This window comes from Thalassophryne amazonica, unplaced genomic scaffold (genome assembly GCF_902500255.1).
Source record: "Thalassophryne amazonica unplaced genomic scaffold, fThaAma1.1, whole genome shotgun sequence".
Lineage (NCBI taxonomy): Eukaryota > Metazoa > Chordata > Actinopteri > Batrachoidiformes > Batrachoididae > Thalassophryne > Thalassophryne amazonica.
In genome coordinates this window covers 1-18,827 of record NW_022986626.1, presented here as the reverse complement: position 1 = coordinate 18,827, position 18,827 = coordinate 1, and the positions used below count along the sequence as shown (strand labels likewise).

The following is an 18,827-nucleotide window of genomic DNA, read 5'->3' as shown; positions in this document are numbered from 1 at the left end:
AGATCTGCTGCTTTCTGCGCAAACAGTGCCGCCAACAGACAGACTCCACAGCCAATCAGAGCCGAGAAAATGAACTTCCGGTGCTCAGACTATCAAAATAACATACCGATAATTCATTAAAGAACGCATATATAATCATACAAAATAGCCAGAGCAGCACATATACATACCCGAGAGTCATATATATATATATATATATATATATATATACACACACAATTAAACACATTAGACCTTTAGACCATTTTTAAAGTTGTTGTTTGTGGGATATTTGAATTGATCACTTGATTGATTAATGACGTTTCTGCTCGCAGCCTTTAGAACCTGAAATAATAATAATGAGTCTGACAACAAAATAAAACATTCAGCGCTTTTATTATCTCTTCAGTTGATTTAACGGTGAAACTTGATCATTTTTGTCTGTTTTTTTTTTTTTTTTTTTCAGATAAACGACCCAATATATCAGTGTAGTAACTCATTGCTACCACCAGAGGGCAGTACGCCCAGCTTTCTGACATTTCCTACAGAACCTTTCAAAATAAAATGAGTGAAAATTAAAATGTTTTTGTCTAAATTTCTCCTTCGCATCTTGTGCTAATTAAACGTGCAGATCCACCTCGGATTTGCTGTGGCGACCTCGAATGCATAAAAAGGGACTTACTAGTTTCCTGCACATGACATTTTGTCCCAGATGTTGAGTTAAACAAAGAACCTCTCAGAATAAAAGCAGCTCAAACGTATGAAACTCGAAGACGGTAACAACACAAAATCAAACAAAAATGTTGTGACATTCAGGATTTTATTTTTTTGTGGTAATTGATTTCAGCTCAGTTATGACTGGTCCTGCCCTCAGGGTCAAATGTCACACGAGGTTCGGGATTGTTTGGTACAGAACCAGTAAGGGCTGATCCAGCGCGCCTGGGCTCAGGCGGTACAGGCTCCGCGTCAGGGCGTCATGGAGGACCAGGCTTCCTCTGTCGTCTGTGTACCGCAGCTGAAACCCGAGGGCCTCCGGAAACCTCGCCGCAAGGACGCCGGACACGCAGCGGGCTTGTGGTCCAGGTCCAGTAGCCGCTCCTGGAGAGCGGGGCTCTCCGTCAGGACTCCGCCTGCGGCACTGACACCGTGCACGCTGACAGTCACGCTGAGACTTTGGTGGAGACTTTTCCTGCACAGAACTAGCTCTGCGCCCTTTATCAGCGGATTCAGGTTGCTCACATTGAACCAGATCCAACCCGGAGGACCATAATCTGGACCTGGTGAGACACAGAGACCCGACAAATGACCTGAAGAACAAAACTCAGTGATCTTTAACCGTGATCACCACAATTTGAAACTGATCACTGATCCTTGATCCTGATTATTGATCTTTGATCCTTGCTGTTTAGCTTCCATTCTTATCACTAACCATAAAAGCACTACATAAATACAGTAGATTTTTCATATCCTGATCAGAGCTTTGATCCTCATTGCTGAGCTTTGATTCTGATCACAGCACTTTGATCCTCATTTCTGAACTTCAATCATGATCACTGTCCTTAGATCCTGATCACTGATCTTTAACTCTGATCACCAAAATTTGATACTCATCACTGATCCTGGTTCCTGATCTTTGATCCTGATTGTTCAGCTTTGATCCTCATCACAATCCATAAAAGCACAACATAAATACAGTACATTTACCATATCCTGATCAGAGCTTTGATCCTTATTGCAGAGCCTTGATTCTGATCACTGCACTTTGATCAGCTTTGATCCTCAGCAACCAGCAACCATTAAAACACTATCTAAATACAGCAAACTTTCCAAATACCGCTCAGATCTTTGATCCTCATTGCCAAGCAGGATTTTGGTCACTGTACTTTGTTCCTCATTCCTGAACCTCATTTGTGATTACTGAGCTTAGATCCTGATCACTGACCTTTATCCCTGATCACTGATCTTTGATCCTGGTTATTGGCCTTTGATCCTCATTGTTCAGCTTTGATCCTCATCATTAGCCATTAAAGCACTAAATACAACAAATTTACAATATCTGATCAGAGCATTGATCCTCATTGCTAAGCATTGATCTCATTTCTGAATCATGATCACTGTGTTTAGATCCTGATCACTTGACTCTGGTCACCAGAATTTGATACTGATCACTGATCTTTGATCATGATTACTGATCTTTGATCCTTATTGCTGAGCTTTGGTTCTTATGACTGCACTAGTAATTTTTGAACTTCAGTCATGATCACTGTGCTTAGATCGTGATCACTGACCTTTAACCCCAATCACCATGATTTCATACTGATCATTGATCTTTGGTCCTGATTACTGATCTTTGATCCTCATTGTTCAGCTTCGATCCTCATCACTAGCTGTTAAAGCACTATATAAATACAGTAAATGTACCATATCCTGATCAGAGCTTTGATCCTCATTGCCAAACTTTGATTCTGATCACTGCACTTAGAGCTTTGATCCTAATTGCTGTGCTTTGATTCTGATCACTGCACTTTGATCCTCATTCCTGAACTTCAATCATGATCACTGTGCTTAGATCCTGATCACTGACCTTTAACCCTGATCACCAGAAATGGACACTGATCACCGATCTTCGATCCTGATTACTGATCTTTGAGCCTAATTGTTCAGATTTGATCCAAATGACTAACTATAAAGCATTATATACATACAGCAGATTTACCATATCCTGATTAGAACTTACCTTTGATTCTGATCACTGCACTTTGATCCTCATTTTTTAACTTCATTCATGATCACTGTGCTTAGATCGTGATCACTGACGTTTAACTCCAATCACCATGAATTCATACTGATCACTGATGTTTGGTCCTGATTACTGATCTTTGATCCTCATTGTTCAGCTTTGATCCTCATCACTAGCCATTAAAGTACTATATAAATACAGTAAATTTGCCATATCCTGATCAGAGCTTTGATCCTCATTGCCTAACTTTGATTCTGATCACTGCACTCAGAACTTTGATCCTAATTGCCATGCTTTGATTCTGATCACTGCACTTTGATCCTCATTTCTGAACTTCAGTCATGATCACTGTGCTTAGATTCTGATCACTGAACTTTAATCCTTATCACCAAAATTTGATACTGGTCATTGGTCTTGTATCCTGATTACTGATCATTGATCCTAGTTGTTCAGCTTTGATCCTCTTTACTAACCTTAAAGACTATATAAATACAGCAAATTTACCAAATCTATTTAAGCATAAAAATTCAAAAAGAAAAATAATATAGCACCTTCAACTGCACCACAGACTAAAACAGTTAAATGTGGTCTATTAAACATTAGGGCTCTCTCTTCTAAGTCCCTGTTGGTAAATGATATAATAATTGATCAACATATTGATTTATTCTGCCTTACAGAAACCTGGTTACAGCAGGATGAATATGTTAGTTTAAATGAGTCAACACCCCCGAGTCACACTAACTGCCAGAATGCTCGTAGCACGGGCCGTGGCGGAGGATTAGCAGCAATCTTCCATTCCAGCTTATTAATTAATCAAAAACCCAGACAGAGCTTTAATTCATTTGAAAGCTTGACTCTTAGTCTTGTCCATCCAAATTGGAAGTCCCAAAAACCAGTTTTATTTGTTATTATCTATCGTCCACCTGGTCGTTACTGTGAGTTTCTCTGTGAATTTTCAGACCTTTTGTCTGACTTAGTGCTTAGCTCAGATAAGATAATTATTGTGGGCGATTTTAACATCCACACAGATGCTGAGAATGACAGCCTCAACACTGCATTTAATCTATTATTAGACTCTATTGGCTTTGCTCAAAAAGTAAATGAGTCCACCCACCACTTTAATCATATTTTAGATCTTGTTCTGACTTATGGTATGGAAATTGAAGACTTAACAGTATTCCCTGAAAACTCCCTTCTGTCTGATCATTTCTTAATAACATTTACATTTACTCTGATGGACTACCCAGCAGTGGGGAATAAGTTTCATTACACTAGAAGTCTTTCAGAAAGTGCTGTAACTAGGATTAAGGATATGATTCCTTCTTTATGTTCTCTAATGTCATATACCAACACAGTGCAGAGTAGCTACCTAAACTCTGTAAGTGAGATAGAGTATCTCGTCAGTAGTTTTACATCCTCATTGAAGACAACTTTGGATGCTGTAGCTCCTCTAAAAAGAGAGCTTTAAATCAGAAGTGCCTGACTCCGTGGTATAACTCACAAACTCGCAGCTTAAAGCAGATAACCCGTAAGTTGGAGAGGAAATGGCGTCTCACTAATTTAGAAGATCTTCACTTAGCCTGGAAAAAGAGTCTGTTGCTCTATAAAAAAGCCCTCCGTAAAGCTAGGACATCTTACTACTCATCACTAATTGAAGAAAATAAGAACAACCCCAGGTTTCTTTTCAGCACTGTAGCCAGGCTGACAAAGAGTCAGAGCTCTATTGAGCTGAGTATTCCATTAACTTTAACTAGTAATGACTTCATGACTTTCTTTGCTAACAAAATTTTAACTATTAGAGAAAAAATTACTCATAACCATCCCAAAGACGTATCGTTATCTTTGGCTGCTTTCAATGATGCCGGTATTTGGTTAGACTCTTTCTCTCCGATTGTTCTGTCTGAGTTATTTTCATTAGTTACTTCATCCAAACCATCAACATGTTTATTAGACCCCATTCCTACCAGGCTGCTCAAGGAAGCCCTACCATTATTTAATGCTTCGATCTTAAATATGATCAATCTATCTTTGTTAGTTGGCTATGTACCACAGGCTTTTAAGGTGGCAGTAATTAAACCATTACTTAAAAAGCTATCACTTGACCCAGCTATCTTAGCTAATTATAGGCCAATCTCCAACCTTCCTTTTCTCTCAAAAATTCTTGAAAGGGTAGTTGTAAAACAGCTAACTGATCATCTGCAGAGGAATGGTCTATTTGAAGAGTTTCAGTCAGGTTTTAGAATTCATCATAGTACAGAAACAGCATTAGTGAAGGTTACAAATGATCTTCTTATGGCCTCGGACAGTGGACTCATCTCTGTGCTTGTTCTGTTAGACCTCAGTGCTGCTTTTGATACTGTTGACCATAAAATTTTATTACAGAGATTAGAGCATGTCATAGGTATTAAAGGCACTGCGCTGCGGTGGTTTGAATCATATTTATCTAATAGATTACAATTTGTTCATGTAAATGGGGAATCTTCTTCACAGACTAAAGTTAATTATGGAGTTCCACAAGGTTCTGTGCTAGGACCAATTTTATTCACTTTATACATGCTTCCCTTAGGCAGTATTATTAGACGGTATTGCTTAATTTTTCATTGTTACGCAGATGATACCCAGCTTTATCTATCCATGAAGCCAGAGGACACACACCAATTAGCTAAACTGCAGGATTGTCTTACAGACATAAAGACATGGATGACCTCTAATTTCCTGCTTTTAAACTCAGATAAAACTGAAGTTATTGTACTTGGCCCCACAAATCTTAGAAACATGGTGTCTAACCAGATCCTTACTCTGGATGGCATTACCCTGACCTCTAGTAATACTGTGAGAAATCTTGGAGTCATTTTTGATCAGGATATGTCATTCAAAGCGCATATTAAACAAATATGTAGGACTGCTTTTTTGCATTTACGCAATATCTCTAAAATCAGAAAGGTCTTGTCTCAGAGTGATGCTGAAAAACTAATTCATGCATTTATTTCCTCTAGGCTGGACTATTGTAATTCATTATTATCAGGTTGTCCTAAAAGTTCCCTAAAAAGCCTTCAGTTAATTCAAAATGCTGCAGCTAGAGTACTAACGGGGACTAGAAGGAGAGAGCATATCTCACCCATATTGGCCTCTCTTCATTGGCTTCCTGTTAATTCTAGAATAGAATTTAAAATTCTTCTTCTTACTTATAAGGTTTTGAATAATCAGGTCCCATCTTATCTTAGGGACCTCGTAGTACCATATCACCCCAATAGAGCGCTTCGCTCTCAGACTGCAGGCTTACTTGTAGTTCCTAGGGTTTGTAAGAGTAGAATGGGAGGCAGAGCCTTCAGCTTTCAGGCTCCTCTCCTGTGGAACCAGCTCCCAATTCAGATCAGGGAGACAGACACCCTCTCTACTTTTAAGATTAGGCTTAAAACTTTCCTTTTTGCTAAAGCTTATAGTTAGGGCTGGATCAGGTGACCCTGAACCATCCCTTAGTTATGCTGCTATAGACGTAGACTGCTGGGGGTTTCCCATGATGCACTGTTTCTTTCTCTTTTTGCTCTGTATGCACCACTCTGCATTTAATCATTAGTGATCGATCTCTGCTCCCCTCCACAGCATGTCTTTTTCCTGGTTCTCTCCCTCAGCCCCAACCAGTCCCAGCAGAAGACTGCCCCTCCCTGAGCCTGGTTCTGCTGGAGGTTTCTTCCTGTTAAAAGGGAGTTTTTCCTTCCCACTGTAGCCAAGTGCTTGCTCACAGGGGGTCGTTTTGACCGTTGGGGTTTTACATAATTATTGTATGGCCTTGCCTTACAATATAAAGCGCCTTGGGGCAACTGTTTGTTGTGATTTGGCGCTATATAAAAAAAATTGATTAATTGATTGATCCTGATCAGAGCTTTGATCCTCATTGCCGAGCTTTGATTCTAATCACTGGACTTTGATCCTCATTTCTGAATCACAATCACTGTCCTTGGATCCTGATCACTGACCTTTAACTCTGATCACAAACAATTTCATACTGATCACTGATCTTTGATCATGTTTACTGATCTTTCATCCTCATTGTTCAGCACTATATAAATACAGAAAATTTGCAATATCCTGATCAGAGCTTTGATCTTCATTGCCAAGCTTTAATTCTGATTACTCCACTTTGATCCTCATTCCTGAACTTCAATCATGATCACTGTGCTTAGATCCCAATCACTGTCCTTTAACCCTTATAACCAGAAACTGATACTGATAACTGATCTTTCATCCTGATTACTGATCTTTGGTCGTCATTGTTCAGCTTTGGTCCTCGTCACTAGCCATTAAAGCACTATATAATACAGTAAATTTGCCATATCCTGATCAGAGCTTTGATCCTCATTGCTGAGCTTTAATTCTGATTACTGCACTTTGATCCTCATTATTGAACTTCAATCATGATCACTGTGCTTAAAGCCCGATCACTGACCTTTAACCCTGATCACCAGAAATTGACACTGATCGCGATCTTCGATCCTGATTACTGATCTTTGATCCTAATTGTTCAGATTAAATCCAAATCACTAACTATAAAGCATTATATAAATACAGCAAATTTGATCACTGACCTTTAACCCCAGTCACCATGAATTCATCCTGATCACTGATCTTTGGTCCTGATTACTGATCTTCGATCCTCATTGTTCAGCTTTGATCCTCATCACTAGCTGTTAAAGCACTATATAAATACAGTAAATGTACCATATCCTGATCAAAGCTTTGATCCTCATTGCCAAACTTTGATTCTGATCACTGCACTCAGATCTTTGATCCTAATTGTTGTGCTTTGATTCTGATCACTGACCTTTAATCCTTATCACCAAAATTTGATACTGCTCATTGGTCTTGTATCATGATTACTGATCTTTGATCCTAATTTGATATACAAAATTTGATACTGCTCACTGATCTTTGATCCTAGTTGTTCATCTTTGATCCTCATTGCTAACCTTAAACACTATATAAATACAGCAAATTTACCATATCCTGATCAGAGCTTTGATCCTCATTGCCGAGCTTTGATTCTAATCACTGCACTTTGATCCTCATTTCTGAATCATGATCATTGTCCTTGGATCCTGATCACTGACCTTTAACTCTGATCACCACAATTTGCTACTGATCACTGATCTTTGATCGTGTTGACTGATCTTTCATCCTCATTGTTCAGCACTATATAAATACAGCAAATTTACCATATCCTGATCAGAGCTTTGATCTTCATTGCCAAGCTTTAATTCTGATTACTCCACTTTGAGCCTCATTCCGGAACTTCAATCATGATCACTGTGCTTAGATCCTGATCACTGTCCTTTAACCCTTATAACCAGAAATTGATACTGATCACTGATCTTTCATCCTGGTTACTGATCTTTGGTCCTCATTGTTCATCTTTGGTCCTCATCACTATCCATTAAAGCACTAATAAATACAGTAAATTTGCCATATCCTGATCAGAGCTTTGATCCTCATTGCCGAGCTTTAATTCTGATGACTGCACTTTGATCCTCATTATTGAACTTAAATCATGATCACTGTGCTTAGAGTCTGATCACTGACCTTTAACCCTGATCACCAGAAATTGACACTGATCACTGATCTTTGATCCTGATTACTGTCTTTGATCCCAATTGTTCAGATCTGATCCATATCACTAACTATAAAGCATTATATTAATACAGCAAATTTACATATCCTGATTTGAACTTTGATCCTCATTGTTGACCTTTGATTCTTATCACTGCACTTTGCTCCTCATTTTTTAACTTCATTCATGATCACTGTGCTTAGAACTTGATCACTGGCCTTTATCCCTTATCACCAGAATTTGATACTGATCACTTATCTTTTATCCTGGTTACTGATCTTTGCTCCTCATTCTCCAGCTTTGATCCTCATCACTACCCTTAAAGCACTATATAATACAGTAAATTTACCATATCCTGCTCAGAGCTTTGATCCTCATTGCCAAGCTTTTGATTCTGGTCACAGATCCTGATCACTGATCTTTTATCCTACACACTGAATTTTTGAGCCTGATCACCAAATTTAGATAGATAGCTGACCTTTTATTGATACTTCTTGCTGACCTTGATCCTGATCACTGAGCTTTGATCTGATCACCAAGCTTAGATCCTGACCACAGACCTTCAATCCTGATCTCTCAGATTTGATACTGATCACTCCACTTCAATACTTATTGGTGACCTTTGCTGCTAATCAGTGAGCTTTGATCCTGACCACTGACATTTATCCTGATCACTTTTGCTTTAATCTGTACTCTGGATTTAAAAAACAAAGATCCAAGTACAAGTGCACTAGCTGTGCTGGAGCTGCACTAAAGTTTAGTTATCTGTGGTTCACCTGTCCAGCTTTGACTGAAACCTGTCACTGGTGTTTATTTTGAGTGTAAATCCAACCATGTCCGTCCGGACTCCTGCTTGTCAGAACTACAAAAACACATTTTGATGCTTTGCCGTTTTTCTAAAAGTCAGATGTTAAATCCATAAACTCATTTAGCGTCTTTGATCTCTTTACCAGGACCGCTGCGGAAACTCTGGACCAGTGTTCCATCGAACCCCCTGAAGTTGTGAGTCTGGACTGAGGCCCAGCTCTGGTAAATCCACCTCATGTAGGGATGATCTTTGTCCCGCTGACTCGCAGACACTTTGTTGATGTGAAACATTTCCAGGATGGTGGTTTTCAGCCCTCGTTGGTCTTCTGCGTCTCCTCTGTGATCCACCAGCCCCAGAGCCGGCACAGAGCACAGCAGGAGGACGAGCAGTGGGACGTCCGGTCCCGCACGTAGGCCCATGGTCCTAAAGGCAGCTAGTAGGGTCTGGGGTTCTGTCAGGACCCGGGTAGAGTGAGCCGCGATGATGCTGAGGAATGTTCAGCCTTTGGACAAACACTGAACTCTGCTCTCAAACCAGGGAGGTGAAAAACCTGCCGGGACCTCAGACGCTCAAAACCAGCCATAGATACATCAATTAAAAAAAAAACCACCATGTTTGGGACCAAGGATTACCTTCATATTAAAATCTAATTGCGCATCAGTAAGTCCCCACAGAGCCACAGATCGGCTGCCCCGGTTACTTCAGGTCACCGCCATGGATCTGGTATTGGGATTTGGGCAGATGCTCTTCCTGAAAACTCCAGTTCTTCAAGGAGGAACAGCAGTTCCTGGTGTTCCTCAGGGGTCCCCCCTAGCCAAGTACTAATCAGGATTGGGTCTGCTGAAAGACAGAGGGATCAGGGAGCTGCACCATCAGAGTTCAATTCCAGATACACCACAAAATTGCCAGCAACATCCAGGTCCATACATCTTTCCTCACTGACCTCAGCCGCTGGTTTCCATAACCCGACCCAAGGCCCCGTCCAGGCAAACGTGGAAGACTGTAAGACCCAGGACACATCACTGAAGAAGACCCAGAACACATCCCTGAACAAGACCCAGCACACATCGCTGAAGAAGACCCAGGATACATCGCTGAATACGACCCAGAAGACAACCCTGAAGAAGACCCAGGAAACATCACTGAATACGACCCAGAACACATCGCTGAATACGACCCAGAACACATCCCTGAAGAAGACCCAGAACACATCCCTGAAGAAGACCCAGCACACATCGCTGAATATGACCCAGAAGACAACCCTGAAGAAGACCCAGGACACATCGCTGAATATGACCCAGAACACATCGCTGAAGAAGACCCAGCACACATCACTGAATATGACCCAGAAGACAACCCTGAAGAAGACCCAGAACACATCGCTGAAGAAAACCCAGGACACATCCCTGAAAAAGGCCCAGGACACATCGCTGAATACGACCCAGCGCACATCCCTCAAGAAGACCCAGAACACATCGCTGAATACGACCCAGAAGACAACCCTGAAGAAGACCCAGAACACATAGCTGAAGAAAACCGAGGACACATCCCTGAATACGACCCAGAACACATCCCTAAAGAAGACCCAGCACACATCGCTGAATACGACCCAGAAGACAACCCTGAAGAAGACCCAGGACACATCGCTGAATACGACCCAGAACACATCCCTGAAGAAGACCCAGCACACATCGCTGAATACGACCCAGAACACATCCCTGAAGAAGACCCAGCACACATCGCTGAATATGACCCAGAAGACAACCCTGAAGAAGACCCAGAACACATCGCTGAAGAAAACCCAGGACACATCCCTGAAAAAGGCCCAGGACACATCGCTGAATATGACCCAGAACACATCCCTAAAGAAGACCCAGAACACATCGCTGAAGAAGACCCAGCACACATCTCTGAATATGACCCAGAAGACAACCCTGAAGACGACCCAGGACACATCGCTGAAGAAAACCCAGGACACATCACTGAAGACGACCCAGAACACATTCCTGAAGACGACCCAGAACACATCCCTGAAGAAGACCCAGCACACATCGCTGAATACGACCCAGAACACATCCCTGAAGAAGACCCAGCACACATCGCTGAATACGACCCAGAACACATCCCTGAAGAAGACCCAGCACACATCGCTGAATATGACCCAGAAGACAACCCTGAAGATGACCTAGGGCACATCGCTGAAGAAAACCCAGGACACATCCCTGAAAAAGGCCCAGGACACATCACTGAAGAAGACCCAGAACACATCACTGAAGATGACCCAGAACACAACCCTGAAGACGACCCAGGACACATCGCTGAAGAAGACCCAGCACACGTTGCTGAAAAAGACCCAGCACACGTCGCTGAAGACGACCCAGAAGACAACCCTGAAGACGACCCAGGACACATCGCTGAAGAAGACCCAGCACACATCGCTGAATACGACCCAGAAGACAACCCTGAAGATGACCCAGGACACATCACTGAAGACGACCCAGAACACAACCCTGAAGACAACCCAGGACACATCGCTGAAGAAGACCCAGGACAGACTACTAAAGAAGACCCAGGACAGACCACTAAAGAAGACCCAGAGCACATTGCTGACGACAACCCAGAACACATTGCTGAAGAAGACCCAGCACACATCACTGAAGAAAAACCCAGGACAGATCACTAAAGAAGACCCAGAACACAACCCTGAAGTCGACCCAGGACACATCGCTGAAGAAGACACAGAACGTATCCCTGAAGATGACTCAGAACGCATCCCTGAAGACGACCCAGGATGCATCCCTGAAGAATGCCGCAATTTAGTGGAGGAAGTCAGAGGCTCCACCCCCTATCCATGCAGCAGTCAGGGTATCTGTGTCCAGGCAGGATATGATGTCCACCAAATTGTTGGGGATCTCACAAATTCTCAGGAGGTCCCAGAGAGGCAGACTGTGAGGACAAGTGAGTCAAACAGGCTGTAAAGACGCACTGCTGATATTCTCGCCTGATGTCTGAGGATGGACAGAACCGGGATCAAGTCAGGACAGCGGCCCAGCTCCACGGGTGCTGTGATTAATCGAGGGTTCTGGTTGGGTATCGTCCACCGCACTCTTTTGATGACATCATCTGTTGATGAGGGAGGACCTTTGGACTTCTGATGTCACACCTGACCTGAAGCGGTTTATGCTGAGGGATCTGAGCAGCACTGGAAGACGAGTGGACCTCAGACGGGATTACAATGTCGTCCCTCCTCCCGTGCAGGTTGGTGTTGGCCATGTCGTGGAACAGGCGGGTTTGAGGAATGTTCCGGGTGGGTTCTGGGTCGTGGTTTGCACTCTGAGTACTGGTTTAGTTTTCTGCTGACTTTTTCCAGAAGATCTTTGTCTTTTTCTGCTCTGATTTGTCTTGGCTGAAGAGGAGGAGGACGTCCCTGAACCTGGGTCCCTGGGTCCCGCCTTCCGAGCTCCTCCTGGGGTTTGTAGGTGGAGTTTGTCAGTGTCTGCTGGAAGCAGAAGACAGCAGAACAGGTAAGGACTCGTCTGACTTTTTAAATGTCTTTGTCCTCTTTGTGTCTCCGTCATTCCTGTCTGCGTCTTATATCTCATCCTGTATCAGCGTCCCTGTGTTGGGACAGTGAGTTCAGCCACTGACCCAGTTCTGGGACACTGGTCTCACTGTGGACCCTGACTGAGTGTTAGCGTCTTTGTCTCGGGACCGTCACTGAGTCTTGTCTGTCCTCTGTGAGAGCTTCTCCAGAACCCGTCGTTATGAAGATCAAAGCAAAGATTCCTAACAACACCCGTCCACACATTCCTGGAAAGGTTTGCGGTTCAAGTCCCGACGGTGGAGGTGACCTTTGACCTGACGTCACATACAGTTGTCGGGTCTTTCAAACCTGCCTCCATGCACGATGTGGTTGACAATCTGAGGGTCGCGACCCCTGGGAGGGCTCAGGAGTATTTTTTTTATATGTTCAATGGCAGATCCCGTTATTGGGGGGTCGGGGGAGCTCACATAAACAAAACCTAACTAATGACTACAAAAGACGATGAGGACAGAGTCCATGTTTAGAGTTCAACCCCCCACCTGAAGCTGGATCCACCCACTGCGCTGGCAGTTTGAAGCCTTTAATGCATTTAAACCTCAGAACCTCACGCTTGTCCCGGAGATGGTCCTGGTTTTTAGTCCTTAATCTCTTGAAACTGTTCAACTTCCTAAGAAACAGCAGAATGGTCAAAGGTCACATTGTTTACATTAGGGAGTGTTCCATCGGAATGTAAATGCCGTGACTTGATGCTGAAGGGAAGCAGCAGTGGACTGTAACATGAACCTCAGCCGAACAGGAACAGGATCCGGGCCAAATGGACCTGGACCCTCAGGGTCTTTAACACCACGACCTTTCCCAGTTGTCCAAAGGTGCCTCGCATCAGGATGCAGACTGACTGGATTGTGACCCTGAACATGGTTCTGGTTCAACACCACTGACGCATCTCACATCTTAAAATAACAGTATATACTGATGGTACTGATGGACGGGGACAAAAGACTTCAGTCTGTGTGATGGATCAAACCTGGACCCAGAACCTCGCCTTCATCTTCAAAGCTGTTTATCCCATGCAGGAAACTGTCATGGGGCATGTTCCTTTTCAGGCCTGGCAGGTCTCCAGGTACGGATTGGGTTTGTGTCCCCAGGTCTGATGTCAGTGAGTCTACATCCATCGACTCATTCAGAGCAAAGCTTTAAACATTTTCATTTGCTCTAATTTGTTGAACGTAAAATATTGGATCAGTTTAAATCAAACAAGGAGAAGCCTGTTATGCTGATGTCAAAAATGTTTGACGGAGTGACACGGACGGACACAGAGTGAGGGGGCGAAACACAGAATGAGGGGATGAAACATGGAGTGAGGGGACGAAACACAGAATGAGAGGATGAAATACGGAGTGAGGGGACGAAACACAGAATGAGGGGATGAAACACGGAGTGAGGAGACGAAACACAGAATGAAGGGATGAAACACGGAGTGAGGCATGAAACAAGGAGTGAGGGGACGAAACACAGAATGAGAGGATGAAATACGGAGTGAGGGGACGAAACACAGAATGAGAGGATGAAACACGGAGTGAGGAGACGAAACACAGAATGAAGGGATGAAACACGGAGTGAGGCATGAAACAAGGAGTGAGGGGACGAAACATGGAGTGAGGGGACGAAACACAGAATGAGAGGATGAAATACGGAGTGAGGGGACGAAACACAGAATGAGGGGATGAAACACGGAGTGAGGAGACGAAACACAGAATGAAGGGATGAAACACGGAGTGAGGCATGAAACAAGGAGTGAGGGGAGGAAACATGGAGTGAGGCACGAAACAAGGAGTGAGGCATGAAACACGGAGTGAGGCATGAAACAAGGAGTGAGGGGACGAAACATGGAGTGAGGCACGAAACAAGGAGTGAGGCACGAAACAAGAAGTGAGGGGATGAAACATGGAGTGAGACACGAAACAAGGAGTGAGGGAACAAAACACGGAGTGAGGCATGAAACAAGGAGTGAGGGGACGAAACGCAGACTGAGGGGATGAAACACGGAGTGAGGCAAGCAACACGGAGTAAGGGGGCGAAACACTGAGTGAGGCACGAAACAAGGAGTGAGGGGATGCAACACGGAGTGAGGCAAGCAACACAGAGTAAGGGGGCGAAACACGGAGTGAAGCAAGCAACAGGGAGTGAGGCAAGCAACATGGAGTGAGGCGGCGAAACAAGGAGTGAGGGGATGAAACACGGAGTGAGGCAAGCAACATGGAGTGAGGGGCGAAACACGGAGTGAGGCACGAAATGAGTGAGGGGATGAAACACAGAGTGAGGCATGAAACAAGGAGTGAGGGGACGAAACACGGAGTGAGGCACGAAACAAGGAGTGAGGGGATGAAACAGAGTGAGCAGATGAAACACGGAGTGAGGCACGAAACATGGAGTGAGGGAACAAAACACGGAGTGAGGGGACGAAACACGGAGAGAGGCATGAAACAAGGAGTGAGGGGACGAAACGCGGACTGAGGCCAGCAACAGGGAGTGAGGCAAGCAACATGGAGTGAGGCGGCGAAACAAAGAGTGAGGGGATGAAACACGGAGTGAGGTACGAAACAAGGAGTGAGGGGATGAAACATGGAGTGAGGCAAGCAACATGGAGTGAGGGGCGAAACACGGAGTGAGGCATGAAACGAGTGAGGGGATGAAACACAGAGTGAGGCATGAAACAAGGAGTGAGGGGACGAAACATGGAGTGAGGCACGAAACAAGGAGTGAGGGGATGAAACACAGAGTGAGCCGATGAAGCACGGAGTGAGGCACGAAACATGGAGTGAGGCATGAAACAAGAAGTGAGGCGACAAAACAAGGAGTGAGGCACGAAACAGGGAATGAGGGGATGAAACACTGAGTGAGGGGATGAAACACGGAGTGAGGCAAGCAACACGGAGTGAGGGGACGAAACAATGAGTGAGGCACGAAACAAGGAGTGAGGGGATGAAACACAGAGTGAGCCGATGAAACACGGAGTGAGGCACGATACACGGAGTGAGACGTGAAACAAGAAGTGAGGCGACAAAACACGGAGTGAGGCACAAAACAAGGAGTGAGGCACGAAACAGGGAATGAGGGGATGAAACACGGAGTGAGGGGACGAAACACGGAGTGAGGCAAGCAACACGGAGTGAGGGGGCGAAACACTGAGTGAGGCACGAAACAAGGAGTGAGGGGACGAAACAGAGTGAGGCACTAAACACAGTGAGGGAACAAAACACGGAGTGAGGGGACGAAACGCGGACTGAGGCCAGCAACAGGGAGTGAGGCAAGCAACATGGAGTGAGGCGGCGAAACAAGGAGTGAGGGGATGAAACACGGAGTGAGGCAAGCAACACAGAGTGAGGGGGCGAAACACTGAGTGAGGTACGAAACAAGGAGTGAGGGGATGAAACATGGAGTGAGGCACGCAACATGGAGTGAGGGGCGAAACACGGAGTGAGGCACGAAACGAGTGAGGGGATGAAACACAGAGTGAGGCATGAAACAAGGAGTGAGGGGACGAAACATGGAGTGAGGCACGAAACAAGGAGTGAGGGGATGAAACACAGAGTGAGCCGATGAAACACGGAGTGAGGCACGAAACATGGAGTGAGGCACAAAACAAGGAGTGAGGCACGAAACAGGGAATGAGGGGATGAAACACTGAGTGAGGGGATGAAACACGGAGTGAGGCAAGCAACACGGAGTGAGGGGGCGAAACACTGAGTGAGGCACAAAACAAGGAGTGAGGGGACGAAACAGAGTGAGGCACTAAACACAGTGAGGGAACAAAACACGGAGTGAGGGGACGAAAAACAGAGTGAGGCACGAAACACGGAGTGAGGGAACAAAACACGGAGTGAGGGGACGAAACACGGAGTGAGGCACGAAAAATGGAGTGAAAGGACACAACATTGAGTGAGGCACTAAACAAGGAGTGAGGGAACAAAACAGGGAATGAGGCACGAAACACGGAGTGAGGGGACAAAAGACGGAGTGAGGGGACGAAACACAGAGTGAGGCGACAAAACACGGAGTGAGGCACAAAACAAGGAGTGAGGCATGAAACAAGGAGTGAGGCATGAAACACGGAATGAGGGGACGAAACACGGAGTGAGGCACGAAACAGGGAATGAGGGGAGGAAACATGGAGTGAGGAGACGAAACACGGAGTGACGGGATGAAACACGGAGTGAGGGGAGGAAACAGAGTGAGGGTAGGAAACACGGAGTGAGGGGACAAAACACGGAGTGAGGCACAAAGCACGGAGTGAGGCACAAAACACAGGAGGAAACACGGAGAGAGGGTAGGAAACGCGGCGTGAAGGGATGAAACACGGAGTGAGGCACGAAACGAGTGAGGGGATGAAACACAGAGTGAGGCATGAAACAAGGAGTGAGGGGACGAAACACGGAGTGAGGCACGAAACAAGGAGTGAGGGGATGAAACACAGAGTGAGCCGATGAAACACGGAGTGAGGCACGAAACATGGAGTGAGGGAACAAAACACGGAGTGAGGGGACGAAACACGGAGTGAGGCATGAAACAAGGAGTGAGGGGACGAAACGCGGACTGAGGGGATGAAACACGGAGTGAGGCAAGCAACAGGGAGTGAGGCAAGCAACATGGAGTGAGGCGGCGAAACAAGGAGTGAGGGGATGAAACACGGAGTGAGGCAAGCAACACGGAGTGAGGGGGCGAAACACTGAGTGAGGTACGAAACAAGGAGTGAGGGGATGAAACATGGAGTGAGGCAAGCAACATGGAGTGAGGGGCAAAACACGGAGTGAGGCACGAAGCGAGTGAGGGGATGAAACACAGAGTGAGGCATGAAACAAGGAGTGAGGGGACGAAACACGGAGTGAGGCACGAAACAAGGAGTGAGGGGATGAAACACAGAGTGAGCCGATGAAACATGGAGTGAGGCGTGAAACAAGAAGTGAGGCGACAAAACACGGAGTGAGGCACAAAACAAGGAGTGAGGCACGAAACAGGGAATGAGGGGATGAAACACTGAGTGAGGGGATGAAACATGGAGTGAGGCAAGCAACACGGAGTGAGGGGGCGAAACACTGAGTGAGGCACGAAACAAGGAGTGAGGAGATGAAACACAGAGTGAGCCGATGAAACACGGAGTGAGGCACGAAACACGGAGTGAGGCGTGAAACAAGAAGTGAGGCGACAAAACACGGAGTGAGGCACAAAACAAGGAGTGAGGCACGAAACAGGGAATGAGGGGATGAAACACGGAGTGAGGGGACGAAACACGGAGTGAGGCAAGCAACACGGAGTGAGGGGACGAAACAGAGTGAGGCACTAAACACAGTGAGGGAACAAAACACGGAGTGAGGGGACGAAAAACAGAGTGAGGCACGAAACACGGAGTGAGGGAACAAAACACGGAGTGAGGGGACGAAACACGGAGTGAGGCATGAAACAAGGAGTGAGGGGACGAAACGCGGACTGAGGGGATGAAACACGGAGTGAGGCAAGCAACAGGGAGTGAGGCAAGCAACATGGAGTGAGGCGGCGAAACAAGGAGTGAGGGGATGAAACACGGAGTGAGGCAAGCAACACGGAGTGAGGGGGCGAAACACTGAGTGAGGTACGAAACAAGGAGTGAGGGGATGAAACATGGAGTGAGGCAAGCAACATGGAGTGAGGGGCGAAACACGGAGTGAGGCACGAAACGAGTGAGGGGATGAAACACAGAGTGAGGCATGAAACAAGGAGTGAGGGGACGAAACACGGAGTGAGGCACGAAACAAGGAGTGAGGGGATGAAACACAGAGTGAGCCGATGAAACACGGAGTGAGGCACGAAACATGGAGTGAGGCGTGAAACAAGAAGTGAGGTGACAAAACACGGAGTGAGGCACAAAACAAGGAGTGAGGCACGAAACAGGGAATGAGGGGATGAAACACTGAGTGAGGGGATGAAACATGGAGTGAGGCAAGCAACACGGAGTGAGGGGGCGAAACACTGAGTGAGGCACGAAACAAGGAGTGAGGGGATGAAACACAGAGTGAGCCGATGAAACACGGAGTGAGGCACGAAACACGGAGTGAGGCGTGAAACAAGAAGTGAGGCGACAAAACACGGAGTGAGGCACAAAACAAGGAGTGAGGCA

At 45.5% G+C, this 18,827-nt stretch overlaps 1 protein-coding gene across 1 annotated transcript; it reads right to left on the bottom strand.

Moving 5' to 3' along the window:
- Positions 1 to 798: 798 nt before the first annotated feature.
- On the bottom strand, positions 799 to 9,551 carry LOC117506324. The gene is given in 3 exon segments (XM_034165814.1): positions 799 to 1,044; positions 1,047 to 1,256; positions 9,275 to 9,551. Coding segments are annotated over 3 exon segments (669 nt in total). The 3' UTR covers positions 799 to 862.
- Positions 9,552 to 18,827: the final 9,276 nt, after the last annotated feature.